The sequence below is a fragment of the Lynx canadensis genome, chromosome A3 (genome assembly GCF_007474595.2).
Source record: "Lynx canadensis isolate LIC74 chromosome A3, mLynCan4.pri.v2, whole genome shotgun sequence".
Taxonomy (NCBI): Eukaryota; Metazoa; Chordata; class Mammalia; order Carnivora; family Felidae; genus Lynx; species Lynx canadensis.
Genome location: NC_044305.1, coordinates 25,943,217 through 25,963,718, shown reverse-complemented (window position 1 = coordinate 25,963,718; position 20,502 = coordinate 25,943,217). Strand labels below are relative to the sequence as shown.

The 20,502-nt window shown below is 54.1% G+C and overlaps 1 protein-coding gene and 1 long non-coding RNA gene across 4 annotated transcripts in view; one reads left to right on the top strand and one right to left on the bottom strand.

Moving 5' to 3' along the window:
- Positions 1-20,502, bottom strand: part of NOL4L (nucleolar protein 4 like) — a 128,640-nt gene that overhangs the window by 58,529 nt on the left and 49,609 nt on the right. For all 3 annotated transcript variants that reach the window (XR_003967633.1, XM_030309816.1, XM_030309817.1), the window contains exons 2-4: positions 20,040-20,195; positions 14,201-14,312; positions 5,874-5,983 (exon numbers count right to left, since the gene is read on the bottom strand). Coding sequence is in view for 2 of the 3 variants with exons in the window: in XM_030309816.1 (XP_030165676.1) it covers positions 5,874-5,983; positions 14,201-14,312; positions 20,040-20,195 (378 nt within the window). In the remaining variant the exon portion in view is untranslated. The remainder of the gene's footprint in view (positions 1-5,873; positions 5,984-14,200; positions 14,313-20,039; positions 20,196-20,502) is intronic.
- Positions 5,150-9,134, top strand: LOC115510207. Its single transcript, XR_003967634.1, has 3 exons — positions 5,150-5,424; positions 5,717-5,915; positions 8,359-9,134. It is a non-coding gene; the product is annotated as an uncharacterized LOC115510207 (long non-coding RNA).

Here is a 20,502-nt window from a genome sequence, read left to right as displayed (position 1 = left end):
CTCAGCCTCCACTTCTATAAAATGGAAGTATGTGTCAGAAGAAAGAATACAATCTGTCTCCCTCCTTCCAGATCGGGACATGATTTCTACAATAGGGTCTTGGGTCAAACACTGGGATCTAAGAGAAGATGAGGATAACATCACCCGTAACGTGCATATCAAATTATACACGTACCCCCGCAGATAACTGAGCATACACGAGGTAGGGGTAACCTTCCTCCCAAACCCAGCCCCCTGCCAAATTCCTCTTGTGATAGTTCCTTAAGCATCATGTATTTATTTTCTTTTCAAAATTTTTTTTAACGTTTATTTATTTTTGAGACAGAGAGAGACAGAGCATGAACGGGGGAGGGTCAGAGAGAGGGAGACACAGAATCTGAAACAGGCTCCAGGATCTGAGCTGTCAGCACAGAGCCCGATGCGGGGCTCGAACTCACGGACCGCGAGATCATGACCTGAGCCGAAGTCGGCCGCCCAACCGACTGAGCCACCCAGGCGCCCCAAGCATCATATATTTAAAGCAGATCCCAGTTCCCAGGCCAAACAAAAGACCCTTGACGTGCTCTGCCATAATCTCTGCCGAGGACATTTTCCCCCCTCCAACCCCATGGGCGACACACCTGCTTCAGATTCTAATGAGCACATCCTCATCCAGTAAGTGTGGAGAGAAGCAGGGCTTGGGGCTCTGGCAGGTGCACAGGTTCAGGGATGGAAGAGATCTGAGTTTCATTCATGTCAGTGGTTGTGTGACCTCGAGCAAGTGCAGAACCTTTCTGAGCCTGAGCTATGGAATCTGCAAAATGAGAATAATGGGACCCTGCAGGGCTGTGAGGGCAAAGGGTAAAGTGTGAAGTGCTGGACACAGAACAAGTGCCTAAATTAATAACCCAGTGCCTACAATGGCATCCACCTGGCTCACTTCCTTGTCCCTCCTCTAAAACCCCAGGGTGTTGATTTGGGTTTTCCTTATCTCTATCACTGAACTCTGAGAGCCAGCAGGGCATAGACTCGCCTCTGTTCACCACTGTTCCCTTAGCGCCTACAACCATGTCTGGCTACAGTGTGCAATGGATAGAAGGATGGATGGATGGGTGGGTGGGTGGGTGGATGGATGGGTGAGTGGATGGATGAGTGGGTGAATGGGTGAAGGAGCGAGGGAATGGCAGGAAAATTATATAACCAGTTTATTTGGTAGGTGGGAAATATCTTGGCCAAGGGGGTAAAGAGACTCTGATAACATGGAAAATCAGCATCAGAAAAGTAAAGCACCCACCCACCCTGCTCCTGGGTGGCTCAGTTGGTCGAGTGTCTGACTTCAGCTCAGGTCATGATCTTGCGATTTGTGGGTTCAAGCCCCCACCATCAGCTCTGTGCTGACAACTCAGAGCCTGGAGCCTGCTTCAGATTCTGTGTCTCCCTCTCTCTCTGCCCCTCCCCCACTTGCACTCTGTTTCTCTCCCTCTCTCAAAAATAGAGAAACATTAAAAAAATTTTTTTTTGAAAGAAGAAAAGCAAAGCACAGTGTTTGTGCGGGATAATCCCCTTTCTGTTCAACAGTCTGGAAGGTTGGACCCCAAAATACTCAGTGACTTGAGTGGTGGGATGGTGGCGATTTTTATCACCATGCTTTTGCTTTTGACTACTGAGGTCAGGTGCTACCTGTGTAATTAAAAGAAGTATGGGGACACCTGGGTGGCTTAGTCGGTTAAGTGTCTGACTTCTGCTTAGGGCATGATCTAACGGTTCGTGAGTTTGAGCCCCACATTAGACTCTCTGCTGTCAGCACAGAGCCCACTTTGGATCCTCTGTCCTCTGTCCTTTGTCCCTCCCCTCTTTGTGCTCTCTCTCTCAAAAATAAATAAACATTAAAAAACATTTCTTAAAAAAAAAAAAAGAGGGGGGTGCCTGGGTGGCTCAGTCGGTTAAGCGTCCGACTTCGACTCAGATCACGATCTCGCGGTCCGTGAGTTCGAGCCCCACGTCGGGCTCTGGGCTGATGGCTCGGAGCCTGGAGCCTGCTTCCGATTCTGTGTCTCCCTCTCTCTCTGCCCCTCCCCCGTTCATTCTCTGTCTCTCTCCGTCTCAAAAATAAAAAAACGTTAAAAGTAAATTAAAAAAAAAAGAGGTATGAAACCAGTGGCCACATAAAGAGGAGACCCTAGCACTCCTCTTTGGTGCATCTTGCACACAGCCCTAAAGGGGGATGTGCCAGGCCAGCCGTTGTGGATGGCACTTGTCCTGTGAGTGTGGCACGTCTCCCTGAGACCTCATCTTATGACAGAATGCTACAGAGCATTCTCCGAGAGACAGTCCACAACTTATGAAATCCTCCTACCCTGTCCCGTATAAGAAAACGTTTTCCTCATCAGTACAACAAAATGTGATCTCAGTTTTATGTCTTTATTAGAGTTTTCCCAAGCAAGGGGGAAGAAAGATTTTATCAGACTACAGTCCCCTATTTTCAGCTCAATGTGGCCCCTGCGATGATAGCTCCCAGGCTCTGTGTCTTAGGATGGAGGTCCTGGAAGGCTGGTGTCTGATCCCCAAATGTCTTGCATGTGGAGGACACCATTAACATTTGCTGCATTGAATCAGACCTCAAGAAGAATCTTTTTCCTTTGTGTGAATATTGTTATTAGATTTTCATATTACCTAATATCCTCTGTGGAGAAGGGCCCATTTCCCGGCATATTAATTTGACACAATTGGACAAGTAACATGATTCTGTCCAGTTCGCAAGTAAATCCCACCACCTGTTCATTGTCTGCTAGAAGCAAAGCGAGGGCAACATGTTCTACCTGCCTTACTGTTTGTCTCCTGGATATCGAATGCTGGAAAAAATGAATTATTGGGATTTTTCTTACCCGGAGTTTTTAGATGGAGGGTTTTGTTTGGCATTAATAAATTATCACTTATCCAGCTCCCGTTACATTAGAATTAGGTTTATTTTCCGTAGGGCCTGCAGGAGTGACCTGCAAACACTTAGGCCCTCTGTCAGCATTTTGGGGCCAGAGGAGGCTTCAGGGAATGAAGCCGCTTTCAGAGCCTCGGCGGCGGCACACGAGACGTGACAGCGGCAGAGGCAGGCCCCTGGCTGCGTGTTCGCACGGCACGCCATTCACTGGCCCCGAGGGGAGCCCGACTCCCACTCCCCCCCGGGAACAAGCTACCAATTCCAATAAACGTATTTTTAGTTCCAACTCAAACCAAAGAATCAAAGACTTCTGGGTCCTTGGCCCTTCCTTGCTCCTACAGATAAATAATCTGATGAGCAATGCGATTTCTGGTTTCACCATGTGCCCAGCCATCGAACAGGGATGGCCTGAGAGAGTGAGGCCTTGCGAGCTCACCGCTATACGGGGAGTGCTGGAGCCCAGCAGATGCCAGACCCTAGGCTCGAGGAGGGACGCTGCTTCTCCTGCCCGGTGTATGCAAGGAAGGTCGATACCTTTGATCTCCTGCAGCACAGGGGACAGGAGAAGAGCGGATACTGTCCCAGGGCCCCCACCTGGGAAACTAGGAATGGAGGCGAGGAAGGCAGAGTCGACTCTGAGACACTTGCCGTCAATTTCAGTCCCAGCTGGACTCTCAGAGCACCCTGGAGAGAAACACCTTCCCACAACCCGCCTTTCCTTTGTGAGTGGCCCAAACCTCACCAGGGTATTTTATCCATCTTGTTTCATGAACTTTGGTTCATTCACAGATACCCAAGTGCTTCTTTGCCCAACACTTGTGTCTTCCTCCTCTTTCTTCAGGAACAGAATACCTCACACTCCCTGCAGCGGCCACATCAGCCTCTCAGGTTCTCAGAGGCACTGTCCTCCCTCAAGCCACAGGGCCTCGGCACAAGCGGTTTCCTTAGCCTGGAGCTGTTCCCTTCGGACCTCCACCTCAGCTCAAGCACCCCTTTCTGAAGCAAAGCCCTGCCTCGGTCCACCCCTCATGCCCATCTAAGAGTACTCATGGACTGTGTGTCCTCCCGTGTGGCATTTGTCGTAGCTGCCCTGTGATAACCGATTCATCTTTCCCTCCAATTATTTATTGTTACCTCCTCTGAGCTGGGCCCTTGTGTGTGATTCTTTTTCATTAGTGTCTGTTTCCCCCAAATCATAAGAAGGGCTAGTAATGGTAGCTCCGAAGACTTGCGCATCCCTAGATGAGCTCACGGGGCAGGGCTCCATAAGTATTTGCTGAAGGATTAAATCCTTGCAAATGCACCTGGCCGATAGTTGTAATTCCCCACAGATAGCAAGAATTCATATCACGAAGCAAAATAGCACAGCATCCAGTAATGGGGCTACCCTGACCACTACTGGTCCTGGTGGCGATCTGAATCTAGCATCGTTCTGTGGGAAAGAAAGAGGCATGAGGCTGTACCGCCAGCTGTCTGAGTGGCTCTGCACTTCATGGTGACGGATGGGAATGGTGAAAAGAAGGTGAGAGAAGCCAGGTGCTTATGACTGTGTGGATGGTTACGGGAAAGGAAATTACTCTTCAACGTAGTCAGAGGTCTCACACTGAACCTGCATGGTGGTGTTTGGATTCTGTAACTATTAACAAAAACACTGCCATATTATTGGCATTCCTGCACAGAAACAATTTTACCGTTGTGAGTTAGAAACCCCCACATCCTTTCCCCCACTGACATTATTTTTGAGTACGTGAAGTTTCTTAGGGATGTAACCATCATAGAGGAGACTATGTCAGGCGAGAAGATGCGGGAGGCACAGAGACACAAACAGCCCTAGCATCCAGAACAAGGCTTATTTTGTTCAACCTTTATGGGCCGGGCACGGTACGGGGCTGGGAGGACATCCCTCCTCCTTGGGGGAGGGCAGAATGGGTCATGCTCAAGCAGGCCAGCTCAAATCCTCCACCGGGTGCCACAACCCCAGATGCAACCTAAACATCCTGCTACATCACCTTGGAGCTGGCTGTGGAGCCATCACCCACTCTGCGTACACACACTCAGGTTGTCAAGGAGACCAGCAGTACGGGGGACAGCATGCACCCAGGGCCGGAAGTCAGACTCTCGGTGGGGGTGGGGACGAAGAACCCATTCCCCTAGGGAGGCCTCAAAGGTCTAGTAGGTTCAAACGTCACAACAGATGAGAAGATGTGAAGCTGTGTGAGAAATTATTACTCTGATTTTAGGCAGTGGTGAAGGGAGGGGGTGGCACTCACCTAGTCCTTCCTTGAAGGACAGTCATGCTACTTGCTTTGCAAAGGGCTAGAAGGTAGACTGTGTGGGGAAGCTGGCAAGAGTGGTTTTCTTTTCAGAGCCAGTTTCCATGGTGCCTGACAACACTTGGCAATCCACAGCTGGCGAGTCTTGGACAGCCAGGGGGGCCCAGGGCCTTATCTCACCCGGGCCACCCTCCAAGGCCTCTGGCCTCTCTGGGCCCCCAGAGTGAGAGGCCACAGGTGAGCAGCCAGGGCACCTCTCTCTCTCTCTCTTTCTCTCTCTCTCTCTTTCTCTCTCATGCCTCCCTGGGGAAAGGAGGTGAGTGACACAGCAGACAAAGGGCAAAAAGCAGAGAGAGAACAACCTAAGAGCCAAGGTCTACAGCTCATGCACACCCCCTCCTTCACCCCTGCCCTTGGGGAAAGTTCTGTGAAGCATGAGCTTCCTGAGTTTCACTGAAGACCTGGCAGGGCTGTCTGCCCAGCAGATCCCTAACTAAGAACACATTCTTTCCACCCCCACACTCCTCAGCCTGGACTGCAAGGACCAGATAACCACGTACGGTCCCCTTCGATTCCCAGTGTGTTTACACCTGCTGTGGTCCCCATATCCTGGAAAGGACCAACCGCACCCAGACAGGTTGGGACGCTTCCAGGCGGGACGAGGAGAGGAGAGACATGCGCCTTACCTGTTCCTGGGAGTTCATCACTCGCAACTTCATCTGCTTCAGGTACGTGGAGGTAAGGGGCATGTTGTAATCGATAATCCCGGAGACCAGAGGAGAGGGAGGTTCATTTTCTGGCAGGAAGAACAAAAGGAAGCCACTTTCAGTCTGGGCCAGGGGCCCCCTGGCAGGCACCACACCCTGTCACCCACACAGAGCCTAAGGAGGAGGAAGGAACATGCCAGAGCTCACAAGCTGGTGGCTCACCTACCACATCTGGCCTGTGGATGCGGACTGCGAGGCCCTGAAAATATTGTTCAGTTAGGTGCCATTGTTTAGCAAGCGTTCACATGCTAAAAATCGGGACTATCTGGCTTCCTTGGAAGCTGGAAGGTCTGGTCACACAGGGCCCACGCTCCCACCTGGCCACCTACCAGGGCAGCCTTGCAGCAGCCACTTTAGCCAGCGTGTGAACTCTTCATTTTGCCACAGTCCCTACTGGTTCCTATGCGCATTTTCACTTGATTATGACACTTGCCGGGCCCTCAAAGGCATTTTCGTTTCCAGCTCTGGTCTAAGCCAGCTTCCTGGTGCACACCTGCCACCACCACCTGACCCCATCTCCCACCCCGACAGCGTCCCCCAAAAGCACTGTCAGGTACCATATGGCTCACAGGTCTGGGCCAGGCCTCCACTACCCCCTCCCAAATTCTGGTTCTTCCTTAATCACACGGAGAGGAGCTCTGTTCCCCCCATTTATTGCTTTCTTGTCCTGAAGATCAAAGTCATGCATGTTCTTTTTGTAAAGCATTTGCAAAATGTGGAAAAATGTAAAGGCCAAAAAAAAACCCAAAAACCAAAAAAACCACCCAAAACCAATAATTGCACTGAGCAGCTTGACATATGCTTCTGTTTATTTTTTCTCTGTGGCTTCTCTTCTTTATGCACTTGATATTAAAATGCATACAAAAAATTATAGTTTGCTTAAAAACATTTTTTTCCCACTTAACGTTGTCACGGTCATTTCCCCCACCATCAAAAATCTTGTTTTGCTTTGCAAACAGTGTTTTTATGGCTGTGTACTATTTTATCATAACTTGCTCAAGTCATTTGCTTATGATTGGCCATTCAGGTTGTTTCCTATTGGAGGCTATTATAAACAGTACTACAGGGAACATCTTTATTCGTGAATATTGGTCTGTATTTCTAATTGTTTTCCAAAAAATGGAATTTGGGGGCCGAAGGGTAGGACTGTTCCAGAACTCTTAAAATCTCCAGCTAAGCTGCCTTCTGCAGAGGCTGCTGCGGTGGACGGTGCCCAGCCACTGTGTTCTGCGTCTGAGGCCCCACCATGGGCGTCATAAGGGACAGACTAAAATGGCACAGTAATAAGTCAAGGAAGACGGGGAGCAGGACTGAAAGGGAGCCCCTTTTCCCATTCCAGCTTTCTCTGCAGATGCCCCCTGCTATGACCAGTCTCAAAACCCTGGAGTCACCTGCTGGGATCTTTCACACAAAGCGGGGCCTCCTTTGGTCATTTAGTCACTTGACCCAGCTTCACCCTCCGCCTGGGGCATAGTCTTGGTTACCTGTTCTCCGGCCTCCTCTTCCTGCCTCCAAGACTCCAGGCCTTTGGCCCAAAGTCCCCCCTGGTGCTCAGTTCTGTTCATGGGCTGGGATTTGAGCAGTGTGAGGAGGAGGAGGAGAAGCAGGAGCGACTTGTGGACTTGCCAAAGCTTGCCCTCCACCACTGCCACCACCACCATCGTGCCGGAGAGACGGGCTCAGGGGCAAGCGGGTGCCGGGGCCTCGGTGGAGGAATGCGGGAGCCAGGGCCCCGGCCAGGAAGGTCCCTTCGACCTTGGAGACACTATGCTGAGTAAAAGAAGCCAGCCACACAAGGACAAATACGCTAGGATTCCACTTAGCTGGACTATCGAGAGCAGGCCTGGTCACTGAGACAGAGAGTTGAACACAGGTTATTGGAGACTGGGGGTTGAGAATGGGAGTTATTGCTTCATGGGCACGTGGTTTCTGTTTGGGGTGGTGAAAACGTTTTGGAAACACACAGTGGTGAGGGTGGCTGAGTGGTGTGAATATCATTAATGCCACTGAATGTACACTTAAAAATTATTAAAATGACAAGTTTTATGTTATATTTTACAATAAAGAAAAAAGCCCCTGCAAACAAGGGGGTGAAGCTACCCAAAGGGGACAAGGGAGTCCCTGCCTTGACAAGGACAGAAACAGAGAACGGGGTCCACGGAGACTGGGTCTGGGGCCGACGGGTGTCATTTTGAGGTGGTATACTTCTGGTGACGGCACAGCTTGAATATCATCAAGGTTTATAAAAATGCACAACTATGGTTTGCTTTTTAAAGCTATGTTGTCGCACTCAGGGTTTTTGCGCTCCTTGAGGAAGGTCTTTGCTCTCTGAGGAAGAAGTGAATGTCACTAATAGAATATCTCAGAAAACTGGCTTAAAATGAGCTGCACTTTCTTTCCGTAGACACTTCCTCTTGGTTCCGTGGCAGAGGGTTCTGACACCGCTGCACGTTGGCGCCTTTGCACAGACGACTGGCACGGCGAGGGGACTGAAGTCGGTTTCAGCGTCCATTAGTCCTCTTCTTGCTGCCCCACCCTCAACCCAGACTTGACCTCTTTAAGCCCAGGAGCACATTGGGACCTCCCTCCCCCACAAAGCGACGGGGTTGGAGGCCGTATGTGAGGCGGACATTTGAGCAACCACATTGAGAGGGCGTCACTCAAAAGAGCCATGGTTCCTGTTTTCTGATCCTGGGTCTCCAGACAGAGAACGCTGCCATTTCCGTTTCATTTCCTCAGAGACATGGTTGTCTGGTGAGAAGCTGTCAGACAACATGGTGCATGAACAGGGCCACCCTCGTCCTGGAGATCACTAGTCAGAGCCGCAAATGAAGAATTCATGGAGTGTCATGGCAGCTCTCCATGTTTGGCCATCCGGGGAGGCCAGGCACTGTGTTTTTTTCCCTGATGGTCACCCATGTCCTGCCTAAAATACCACGACTGCTTATGAGAAGGCACCTCTAATAAAGCCGGGTACAGCTTGGCTTAAGAAAGAAAACAGAAAACCAATGGCTAGGATGGTACTCTTGGGAGGAGGGGAAAGGGGTTTTCCTTGGCCTGTTCCGTCCCCGGCAGGTCCACAGATCAGAAACCACTTCCAGTGCCCAGAGGTGAGCCAGGAGGGCTCAAGAAGAGGAGGTAGGATGCCCCGTCTGGGGGGAACCCGGATGCCTTGAGCATGCACGCACAAATCCATCAGAGATCCAAGTGCAGTGGAATGCTCGTGCCTGCGGCTCCAGAAGCGAGAGTGCTGGTGGGGAGGCGGGACCTTGGCGGGCAGTGGGGAGGCATTCCAGGTGAGAAAACATGCCAGGGAGCTGGCTGTGGGACCGCAGTGAGGAGAAAGGCAGGCAGGGTTTCTGCCAGCCAGGAAGTTCCAGAGGTGGTAAGTAGCTCACATCAAGAGGATCAACTTGGTAGGAAAGAGGGGAGGTGCAGAAGCCAGTGGTAGCTCCGGGAACTCCGTGGAGTCACGTGCTCACAGGCCAGACGAATGCCAGGATGGGCATAAGCTAAGGTGGACGCATGAATGGGTTACAAGTGGCTTCCCTGGGCTCTGCTGAGGCAGGTCAGCCCCCGCTGGGGTCAACACATACAGTGGCCGCGCTCAAGCCACTAAGCGATACCGCTGGTGAGTTAGGAGATCGCCACGGTCGCAGAGCCACCATAATCCAGCAGGCTGCTGGTGAGAGAAGCAGAGGAATCACTCAAAGAAATGTCTCAACATGCTTTGCCAAGGAAAACTGACACCCGCCCAGGAGCTAGCCTTGGCTTTATGGGCCTCGAGAATAACCCGTGATGCGGAGGCTTGACCCAGGCCAAGCCAAGTGCTGGCCTCCACAGCTAGGCTCCAATGGCATGCATCAATCGAGGCAAGCTTCAGCGGAGGCAGTGGCCCTCGCTCCTCCACGTAGAGCAAACGCGGGCAATTCTCCTGAGCTTTCACCTACAGAACAGAACTCAGTCCAGAGAGGCCTGTGGCTTCAGCTGCCAGTGGCAAGAGCTCTCCCAGGCAGGGCTGGATGTTGAAGGATACGTGCGTGATGAGGGCCCAGAGGAGCCACGAGACCAGCCAGCCTGAGTGGGTGTTCAGATCTGGAAACAGAGACCCAAAGCCTGGGGCTGGCTCAAAAGGTGATGGAAAGCCTCTTTCCCAGGGGAGTGAATCAGTAGGCCAACAGGTATTCGAGGAGCACTGATGTGTGTACCTTCGGCGGGAAAGGTAGGGGGCACTCTGTAGGTATAATCCCTGCACTCGGTGGGGTGGGACTGATGCGGAGTCCATTAGAGGTCAGAGGAGGAAGAGTTCAGAGGCTCTGGAGTAGTTCAAGACAGCTTTGTGGAGGGAGGATCTGAACAATGTTCAATCACTTAGCTGACGGCTACTCAGCACCCGTTAGGAGCTCCACGAAGACCCTCCTGCTCCAGGAGGTGGGTACTAGTATTAACAGCCCATTTTACAGATGAGGCACCCTCCCCATGTCACACAGCAAATGAGTATGAGAACTGGGCCAGGCCAAGCCAGCAACCAGGCCAGCATTGGAAAGACTCTGCAGGGGCCTAGGAACCAGCTGCAATGGGGTCACATGAAGGAAGGAGAGGAAGGAGGGATGCGGGGGGGGTGGGGGGGGGCACAGAGGGGGTTGGACTGAGACAGAGGAGTCTGGGCCTGGCTGTGAATGAATCACCACCTGAGTGGACAACTCTGTCTCCAAGGCAGGGACCCTTCGATAGGTAACTGGGTTGCCCACTGCTAACTCCTAGTTTGCTGCCTTGCAAATAATATTTTGCCACATCGGATCGGAGAAAACCGGAGCATGCCTCCAGAGGCCCTTTCCCCAGGAGCTAGGGCTGGTCTGAGGGCACACCCGGTTCTCACTCTGTCCCATCTCCGCCTGGACTTGCTGTGGGGTGGTGGAAAAGGAGTGTGGAGCCGGGAGGCCCTGGAATTTCCCATCCCTGGACTTCCTGATCCTCAGCTGCCTCCTTTGTTTGTGCTCCTGGCGTTGGGGGGAGGGCACGGGACTGTCCAGGCCCCCAGGCTCTGCCGGGGACAAACTGCTGAGCAGGGGAGGCTGCTTTGCTTCCTTTCTTTCTTTTTAACACGAGGCCAGGAAGCCAGGAGTTTTCCCAACAGCCCCTTGAGAAGTCTCCATCCTGTTCCCTGTCCCCCTCCTGCCCCACCTTCCTGGGACAGGAACCCAGGCCTGCCTCTGGGGCCTGAGGCAGGAGAGGGGGGGGGGGAGGACTGGCATGGCAGGGGCGCCTACGAAAGAGGGAGCAGTATGGCTTCATCCAGGGAGGCCAGCACTGCGGGAGACAGCTCTGTGGGCTCTTAGCTGGGGTAGGAGAAGGGACGCCCTGCCAGCTGGCAAGGGTGGCCCAGGCAGCTAATGCCTCTGGCCATTAAGCAGACAGGGGAGCCTTTCCCACTCCAGAGCTCTTCACTGGCAGCTTCCAGAACCAAGCCCTTCCCTTTTGCTTAGCGACCAGGTTGTGGACCCAGGGTGCTCACCTAGGTAGGCTGACTGACCAGAGGTCTCCCTGCAGGGCCACCTGAACATTGGCATTCTTGTGTCTCAACACCATGGTGCACACACCTAATAGGGTGGGAGAAATGGGCTGATGTTCCCCAGGTACCTGCCATACCAGATACCCTACAGAATAGGCTCCTTTAATTCAGCTCCAAGAGGGAGGCATTGCTCCCATCTTGCTGATGATGAAATAAGTTCTCCTGCCTTCTGGTAGGGCTTGGACAACTAATTTCACCATGACACTTGTCTGTGCCTCGTTTTCTTAGCGGCAAGGTGGGATGGATACCTCATGGATCATACAAGCTGTTAGGAGCAGGGAGGTCCCCAGCCTGCCACAGGACATACAACAGGGACGAGGCACCACGCCCAGGTCTGCTGGACCCCCAGCCCAGGCTTTTCCGTGGGTCGCACCGTCTCCTGCTCCCTCAGTGTCTCCTCTTCTCCCTGCATGGGAAGCTCCTCTCCTGGGGGCAGAGAAGTGGCATTCTGCCTGAGGACCGGCAAGGATGGGTACCACGCAGCTTTACGCCTCCTGCGCTCTGTCCTGCCTGGAGCACACCCCTGGGAAGGGAGGCTCCAGCACAGAGCACACGGAGCTGGTTTATATTCTAGGCGGTTCCCTCCTGGCGTGAGTACGCGCGCGCGTTCTTTCTCTCTCTCTCTCTCTCTCTCTCTCTCTCTCTCTCTCTCTCTCTTTCTCCCCCTCTCCCTCTCCTTCTCCACCTCCCTCCCATCACTCTTCTCCCTCCTCCTCCCTGGGGGTGGGGGCCTGATGATGGCAGCCTGGAGAAGAAACCGGCTGCCGCTGTGCTCAGCGTCGCCCTCTTGGCTGCGCGCTGGCCATGCCGAAGCCCACAGATGAGGAGAAGCGGAGCTGCAGCCTGGAGACGAGACCTTGCAGCCTTCACTGAGGAGTTGGGGGGCAGGGGGTGAGGGACGTCCTGCACACCGGCAGAGAGCAAGGGACCAGAACAGAGGGAGGCTGCAGACACCCCAGAGTGGCCCACAAATGCAGTCCCTCTTGGCCTGGCCTCTGTTCCCCTAGGCTAGTGCTTCAGTGTGACTCCGCCAGTTGCTATGGAAACAATTAGGCCAGAACAGGAGGGGACAGGCAGCCACCACCAGGGCACGTGCCCCTGGGACTCAGACCCTGACAGGGTGGGGGTGCAGCAGGGAAAGCCCTCCTGGCCTATTTGCAGGGACCAGACACTGCCCTGGCCCAAGGCTGCGGCCACTCAGCCAGGGCCAGGCCCAGTGGGGCGGGGGCCTCTGAGGCATGCGCGTTACCATAATAACTACAACCGCCACGGTTCCCTCCTCTTGTGCGGCAGCCGTGTGACGGGGTACAGGGATTAACTCTCCAACCTTAGCCCCCAGACGTAGGTCCCATGATTCACTCCACTTCACAGATGAGGAAACTGAGGCTCAGAGAGACGAAGTCACTTGTTTAGGATGCACAGCTGCTGACTGGCAGAGATTCAGACCCACCCAGTGTGGCCTTGGGGGCTCTGCTCTTAAACCAGGAACCCAGCGTTTGTGAGGCATTAACCACGCTTGTTCCTGTCCCCCATACTTTAGAAGCTACCCAATGTGCCTGGTGAAGCAGCCATGGCCTAGCGACCCCATGGACAGGAAGGCTTCTGGATTTGGTGAGTCAGCAGAGATCACCAAAGTGAGAAAACCCCAAAACACTTGATACCTAGGCTCCAATTTCTTTGTTGTCATCTACTTTGCTTGAGCTTTGTTGTTGATTTTTCCTTCCCCAGAAATGGGGGGTGCCACTTGAGTATCACCCAAAGTGAACAGCCTGCCCTTCAGCCTGAGTCTGTTCCCATTCTCAGGCAAAACGCCCACTGACTTCAGCAACCTTTACAGACCTGATGCCCAGGAGCAGCCTAGAAGCCCTGATAAATCGCCCACCTGAGCACCATTTCTCAGGGCAGAGTTACAGTCACACCGGCCACGTGTATCGGCCCACCTTGCTGTGCCAAAGCCACCTGCGAACAAATGAGCCCCAGACTTGCTGGAGGCCTCTGGGCGTGCTCAGGGTGAGGGGCTGAGGAGGACTGAAACGGGGGTCCTTGCTGCATCTCAGGGGGCAGGGCAGAGCTGGAGAGCATGGACACTGGCCCAAGGAACCAACTTTGCCTGGTCACAAGTGCTCTGGGCATTTACATTCGAGTAATTCCCACAGATTTCCTGGACATTCGCAGCGAGGGAATAAACACTGAGGGAGGACCGACTACTGGTAGGTGTGGGGCTACAGGGTACAGAGGTACCCGTGGCGAGGGGGGTGCTCCTGTCTTCAGAGAGCTCACAGTCAGGGCGGTGAGACCAGACCCATGAGGACACTGCCCCGAGTGAGGCTTGGGTGGCTAAGTATTCAGGTGCTCAGGGACTAGGGCGAGGTGATCATTGCCACCAGGAACCTCAGTGGGAGAAGAGGGTCTTAAAAGGAGGTAGGAATATACCATTGGTTTTTTAAATGAAACCTGACATTTTTTTTAAGCTGAAAAAAAAACCCCAAAAAACCCCAACCAAACCAACAACGAAGTTCTCTGGGCATGGACCCACACTGGCCTCTGGGAATTGTGACAACTGCTGGCCATGCACTTTTCCGTCTGTGCCAGCAAAGGGCAGGCCCTGCTGGTGGGAGGGCCTTTCCCTGCACAACCTCCCCCAAGGCACCAGCATGCCTGCCTTCTCCCCTACCTTTGGGCTCCAGGCCATTGGAATTAAAGTGCATCCTCTTCTGACACTCTGTGCAGCTCATCAGGAATCGAGTCACGGCTTCTCGCGGAAGGAAGGCATAGGTCTCTGCAATCTGGGGGAGAGAGGAGGTTTGCTCATCATATGGACCCAGGGGGAGGTCACTTGATCACCAGGTCACCGAGGTCAGTGCTCAGGTGGCAGGTAGTTGGCCCTTGCCAGGAAGGGAAGGGATTCGAGGAGCAGGTGACAGGTGCCCTCAATTCTTAGCCATGGAAATGAGTGAGGACTCTTATGGAAAACCATTTGTTCTAAAATTTTGAATAAAGGAGCTTAAAAACTGAGAAAGCAAAACATGTAAACATTATCTAACCTATGTTTTAATAAGTAATACTCCTCTCAGAGCATTTTATTGTTGCTACTGAAAAATTAGCTTATAAGCATTGCTCTAGGGGAGGAGGAAAAATTTCCGTTCTTAGAGATGGGTAAACGGAGACCCACTTACAAAGCTACTGGCTCCGGGCCTATGAACAGAGCCCAAGGTTCTATAAGCTCTTCCTGCAATAACTCACAGATCAAGAACATTTTTAGAGAGAGCTGTGAAAGTCTGATGCCAAGGGATCAGGTTTTTCAGACTGGGCTGCCAATGACCCCTATGTTCCAGGTGAGGTCACAAGGCCCAGAGAGGTAAACCAACTTGCCCAAGGCCACACAGCTCTTTAGAGGCAGTGCTGGACCAAAAGCCTGTCCTCCATAGTTGCCTCCAGAGGGCCTCCCCTAGCCAGGGAGGAGAAAGCAGGTGTGGGAAGGAAGTTGGAATAGATGGGAGGGAATACAAGAAACAAGCTGAGCAGGGGAGTGGAGAAGTGGGTGCGGTCCCAGAAGCCCAGGCCATCTTCTCTCGCTCTGGGTTTTGGGAAATGGACTGGCCCTGGTTTGGCCGCCTCTTAGGCCCAGGTTCCCTCGGCTGAGGCCGGTAGCTGCCCAGCCGCTGGTGTTCGCACGTTTCCCAGAGCCGGAGCCCTTCCGCTCCTCTCCACTAAGGGGCAGCATCACCCCAGCATTCCTCCCTCCTCGCCGCAGCCCAGCCGGGAAAGTTGGCGGAGGGCTCTGGTCAGCCCTCAGGGGGTGGGGACTGCTCTCCAGGACCGCACCAGGTCTGCTGCTTGGAGGTGCACCGAGCACCCTGTCCCATCTCTGTGGCGATCAGGAGGCGGAGTAGGGTAGGGCAGAGCGGATAGGGCTGGGTGGGGGGGCAGGGTCCCAGCACGGCGGCCAGGCCGTGCCCCCTGCTCAGCTGGTCTGTGGACCTCCGGGGCTACTGCTGCTCGGTGGCCGGCTGCAAACGCAGAGTTAATTTTGGTGACACAATTGTTATTTCTCAGCTGATTTGATGCTCTGCAGAGCAGGCAGTCTCCTTGATGAGTTATCTCCCTTCCAAATTCCCTGTCTGATTGCCTTCCTCTGGAGGTCAGGGACAAGGGCAAACCCCAGCTCTCTGATTGGAGCCAGTGGATGGGAGGGCACGCAGCCCATCCTCCTCCGGTCTCAGGGCTGCGGGATGGGGGCCTTCCTGCCACACACGTGGACATCTTCATTCTCAGCCCCACCTGCCTGGAAGTCTTATGGGTGGCGGGTGGTGTGCACCTCTCAGGCCTTCAGGGTTGGGAGGGGTGGGCCCCACTGAAGGGCTGCTGGCTGCAGGAGTAAACGGGCAAGAGGGAAGGGCACCTGCTGGACAAAGAGGGGGGTGTGGCTGAGCCGGGCAAACAGGTGACCTCCGAGGTGCCACAACAGAAGGGGTGATATCCCAGGTCAGACCTAGGAGAGGTGAGCTGAGGGCTTGGGGGAGGAGGGTCATAGTCTGCTGGGAAAGGAGGAAAGTTCCAGAGGGAGAACACGATTCACTATACAGAATCTCTGCCGCTGGGCAGAGAAATCATTTTCCCAGCGCTCAAGGAGAGCCCTCCCGGCCTGGCTGCACCTGACCCACCAAGGGCTCAGGGATAGTTCCCAAGGAGGGCCCAGCCCAGGGGCCAGGATGGTGGCCACAGCTCCCTTGGCCTCGGCAGGGACCCCAGCCATACGCAAAGCTGGCCAGGGGGCACGGGGCGCACACCTTCTGGACCTGGGTCCCACACAGGGGTGGCTGGGGTGGACCCAAGTACAGGTGAGGAGTCCTTGGAGCCGTCTGAGGGCCAGGAGGGAGCCCTGCTCTGGGTGGCTGGAATGTCTGCAGCCTCACTAAGTGCTCCATGGGGAGTCAGTGAGGTGCAGCGTCTAGCCCAGCTCCACGCTGCTGTAGGGGCTGGCATGGAGGAGGGGGCAATGTGTGGCCTTCGGCCTCCTCCGGGCATCTTTTGGTTCACTCTCCGGGCTTGTCCACGTGAGAAATGGGACATCCATTTCTGTTCTACAGCATGGATGCCCAAGGCCACAGGACTCCGGATGAGCTGAAGAGAGGAAGACAATCCTAGCTCATGCTCTAGTCAATAGGGTGGTGGTTTTCAGATAGTTTTAGAGCTCCGGACACAGTTCTGGAAGTAGTCTCTTATGCTGAAGGCCAACGTGTGAAACAGATGGAGCTGCTGTGTTTAAGGAGGGGAGCCCAGGACCACTGTCCCCACCCAGCTTCCCTCGGCTGCCTGCTGCTGCCTTGCTTTCAGGGCTTCCTGCCTGGACACTGAGACCCGTAAGTGCATTTGCCTTTTACGTTTTCCCTCATGGTAAAAAGGAGATTTCACTGGCAGGGAGAGCAGAAGCTATTTGCAGAGTCGTTGACTTGTAAGGCCCCATTTCGCTCCCCAGCTCAGGGGCCGACAAGGACAGATGAGGCCAATTGGGGGGATTTGCACCACTTTACAAGATCGTGCCGCTGCCCTGCGGTGGATTAGCACGCGGTGGGCCTGGAGCAGCTGCTGACCACATCTGGCCCCACCTCCAGAGTGGTCAGGGCAGCCAGATCCGGACTCCGTAGCTTGATCTAGCTTACCAGCACCCTGGGAGAGAGGAAGGAAGCAAAGAGTTTGCTCCAACCCAGATGGGTGCGGACACCAGAAAAGCCCCCTTGAAAGAGGCCCAGTCCTCTATGTGGGCTCAGAGAACTCTGTAGAACCACTTGGAACCCTCCCCAGACCCTGGCATAGGCAAGTCCCCCTGCGAAGCCTCTGGATCCTCTGGTCACACTGCATCAGAGGCAGCATAAGGCAGGAGCTTCTCTTCCAAAATGGGAATCCCCTGCATTATCCATTTAAATGGCCATCTATCCCCGGCTCATATAGCTTCAGTTTCAGAAAGCTCATTACCTGCCCTCTCTGATCTATTGCTGGATAGTGGTAGGTGCTAGAAGCTTCTTTTTCCCACAGAATAATGTCCCTCCTTCAATACCCTTGAACAAGTCTGCCCATCTCCCTTCCAGCCCCCTGCTTCCTGCAGGCACCCCAGGCCTATAAGAATCTGGAAAGTCTCCGGTGCCCTAGAGATGGCAAGTAAGTCCCAGGATTCAGGTTTGGCAAAACACACAGAGGTCCAAAAAACCCTCAGCCGGGGGCCTGATGTAAACCCCACTGTGCCAGGCTGTGCCTCTCTGCAGTCGTCAGCACAGAGTTTCCTTGGGGGCTCTTTCCCTGGCATGGATGGGACTGAAGAGCTACGCTTGGGTTGAGGAAAATGGGAGCAGATGAAAAGCAGGGGGACAAAAGCATCCAGGCACCACCCCCACCCCCCAAAAAGGAAAGGGTGGCAAGAGAAGGGTGACAGATGGGGAAGAGGAGGGGGAAGGGAGAGGAGGCACACGGTGGGGAGGGAGGTGCAGCAGCCCCCTTGGCCTTCACACCCGCTGCAGGAGGGCCCTGGCCTGCTCCACTCAGCCTTGGCCCTGCTGCTGAAATTCCAGCTCTGTGCACAGCCCAGCTGGCCCACTGCCAGTCATGTGCCAGCTCCAGGCTGGGCAGCGGGAAGTGGGGCACGCGGCGGGCATATGGACGGGAAGCCAGGAAGTGCAGAGCAAAGGGCTGGACACAGGGCCCAGGGACACAGAGGCTGGGGGAACCAGCCCAGCCCAGCCCTCTCTGCAGCAGGGAGGCCGCAGACCCAGCCTTCGTAAATACCCAGGGAGTGCCTGTGGGTGAGGCTTGGTGCTAGACACGAAGGGGACCAGGGAAGTCACGTGGTCTGGCTGGCCCAAGCCCATTTACCTTAACCACAACAAGTCTTGGGGCTTACTAGCTGAACACGGGGTGTTTGTGGAGAGGCAGGATGTGTACCGGTCAGGGCACAGGCTCTGGGTCCAGCTGCCTGCCTCCAAGCATCAGAGGGGTGACCTCAAGGCAGGTTATGTATCCCTCTAAGCCTCATTTTCCTCATCTGTAAAATGGAGGTAACATTAACATATACATATGTCTGTGTGTGTGTGTGTACACACACACACACACACACACACACACACACACACATATATACATGACCTCCATCACATATGTATGTATACATACGCACTCTTTGTACGAGTGAAGGCTCAGAGAGCTGGTGCACAGGAAACTGCTGAGTGCAGAGCCTGGCACACGCAAACTGCCCAGCACTGACAAATTTAATGCTTAGAAAATGTGTTGGGTCTCAGTAATACCAAGGGGCCCACAAAGGCCCTGGCTTGGCTGTCCCTCCCTTCGTCTATGACCCTCTGGGGGGAATACCCTCAGAACTCAGGCCGTATAGGAAAATTATAGACTTATACAGGCTACCTCCACAGCAGTCCAAGGCTATTTATATGAAGAATTTGGGGTAGGGGTAGAGTTCACAGATGCCTTGGGTGGGGAAGTCCAGTTACAGAGGGGCAGGTAAGAAGCCAGAGAGAAAGTTGACACACAGGGGGCATGAGGACACCAGCTGTCTGTCACATAAGTGCTGTGTGACCTTAGATCAACTCTTTGGGTCTTGGTTTCCTTAACTGCAAAATGCGACCATAGTGCCTCCATCACAAAATTGCTCTGAGGCTTGAATGAACGTATAGTGTTTGGCTTTACTGGTTTAGTGGTGGGTCTTGGGTTCAGAGCTGTGCATGATCCGTGGCAATGGCAGTCAACAGGGGGATGGGACCAGAACACAGGCAGGCTCCTCCTTCTCTAGCCACTGTCTCCCACACCTCCCCATGTGTGATGTTTCCTAGCCCTAGATCACCATCTCTGCTCCCTTCTGCCTACCCAAGCTTAGAATGCCAGCTTATGCACCATCTTCTCCATGAAGCCCTCGCTGGCTTAGCAATAATATGAACGCAAGGGTTCTGGAGGTGCCTTTGCTGAATGCCCTCAGGGTTCTTGTTCCCTCAAAGGTAGGGACCAGGTCCTCAGACTTCCCCTGGGGAACTTGTTGTACTGACTTCACAGGGTGGTGGAGGACCGGACGAACTCACACAGGAAGCATTTAGGGCAGGCCCAGCACACAGTAAATGCCATGGAGGCATTTGCTCTTTCAATTATTATTATCTAGCCACCCCTACCCCCACAGTCCCAGAACAGGCTGCAAGGGGCTGGGGTGGGAGGTGGGGAGGGGAATGAGTGAAGCAGAAACCAGGAAGAGGGCTTTGCTCCTGCCCTCGTCCCTCTCCTTCCCTCCCTCACTCCCTTCAACCTGCCTCTCCTTTGTGCTCAGACCACAGAACCCGCCCCCTCGCCCCCCTTGAGCCATCTCTGGCTGCCATGCCCTTGCCCTGTGCCCCCCTGGGTCCCCAAAGGCCGTTTCATCACGCCTCAGCTCCCTGCCCCGCCCCCGCCCAACATGTGCGGAGCCCATGGCCTCCTGCCAAGGCCTGGGGCTGCCCACAGAGGCCCAGAGACAGAAATCTCACCGCTCGGTAGGTTTTCTTCTGCCCAGCGTGCTTGGGGGCTTTGCCTGGCTCCGCTGAGCTCTCCACATGCATCGAGTAGATGATGTCAAAGAAATCTTCCACCACAGCGACCCGCTTCAGAGAGATGCCCTCCGGCTCCGACAGGCCATCTGCCCCCTGCGACAGGGTGGACAAGCTGTGTTAGTGTCAGGGATGATGGCAGGGTGAGAGCTGGGCCCTGAGGCCTGGCAATGGGTCGGGGGCAGGGACGGCGCTGCTCCCTGACCCGCAAGGCCTCCAGAGGTAGGTCTGGAGGGTTGGGGGTGGAAGGAGCCTGCCGAAAGGGCCCCAGAGACAGGGGCACCAGAGTCAGGGCGGCTGCTGCTACCAAATCTACCAGAAACAATGGGAAGAGAACGACAACAACGAAAATACAAATTAAAAAACCAAGAGGCTCCATGTTCACAATTTCAGACAGATTGTG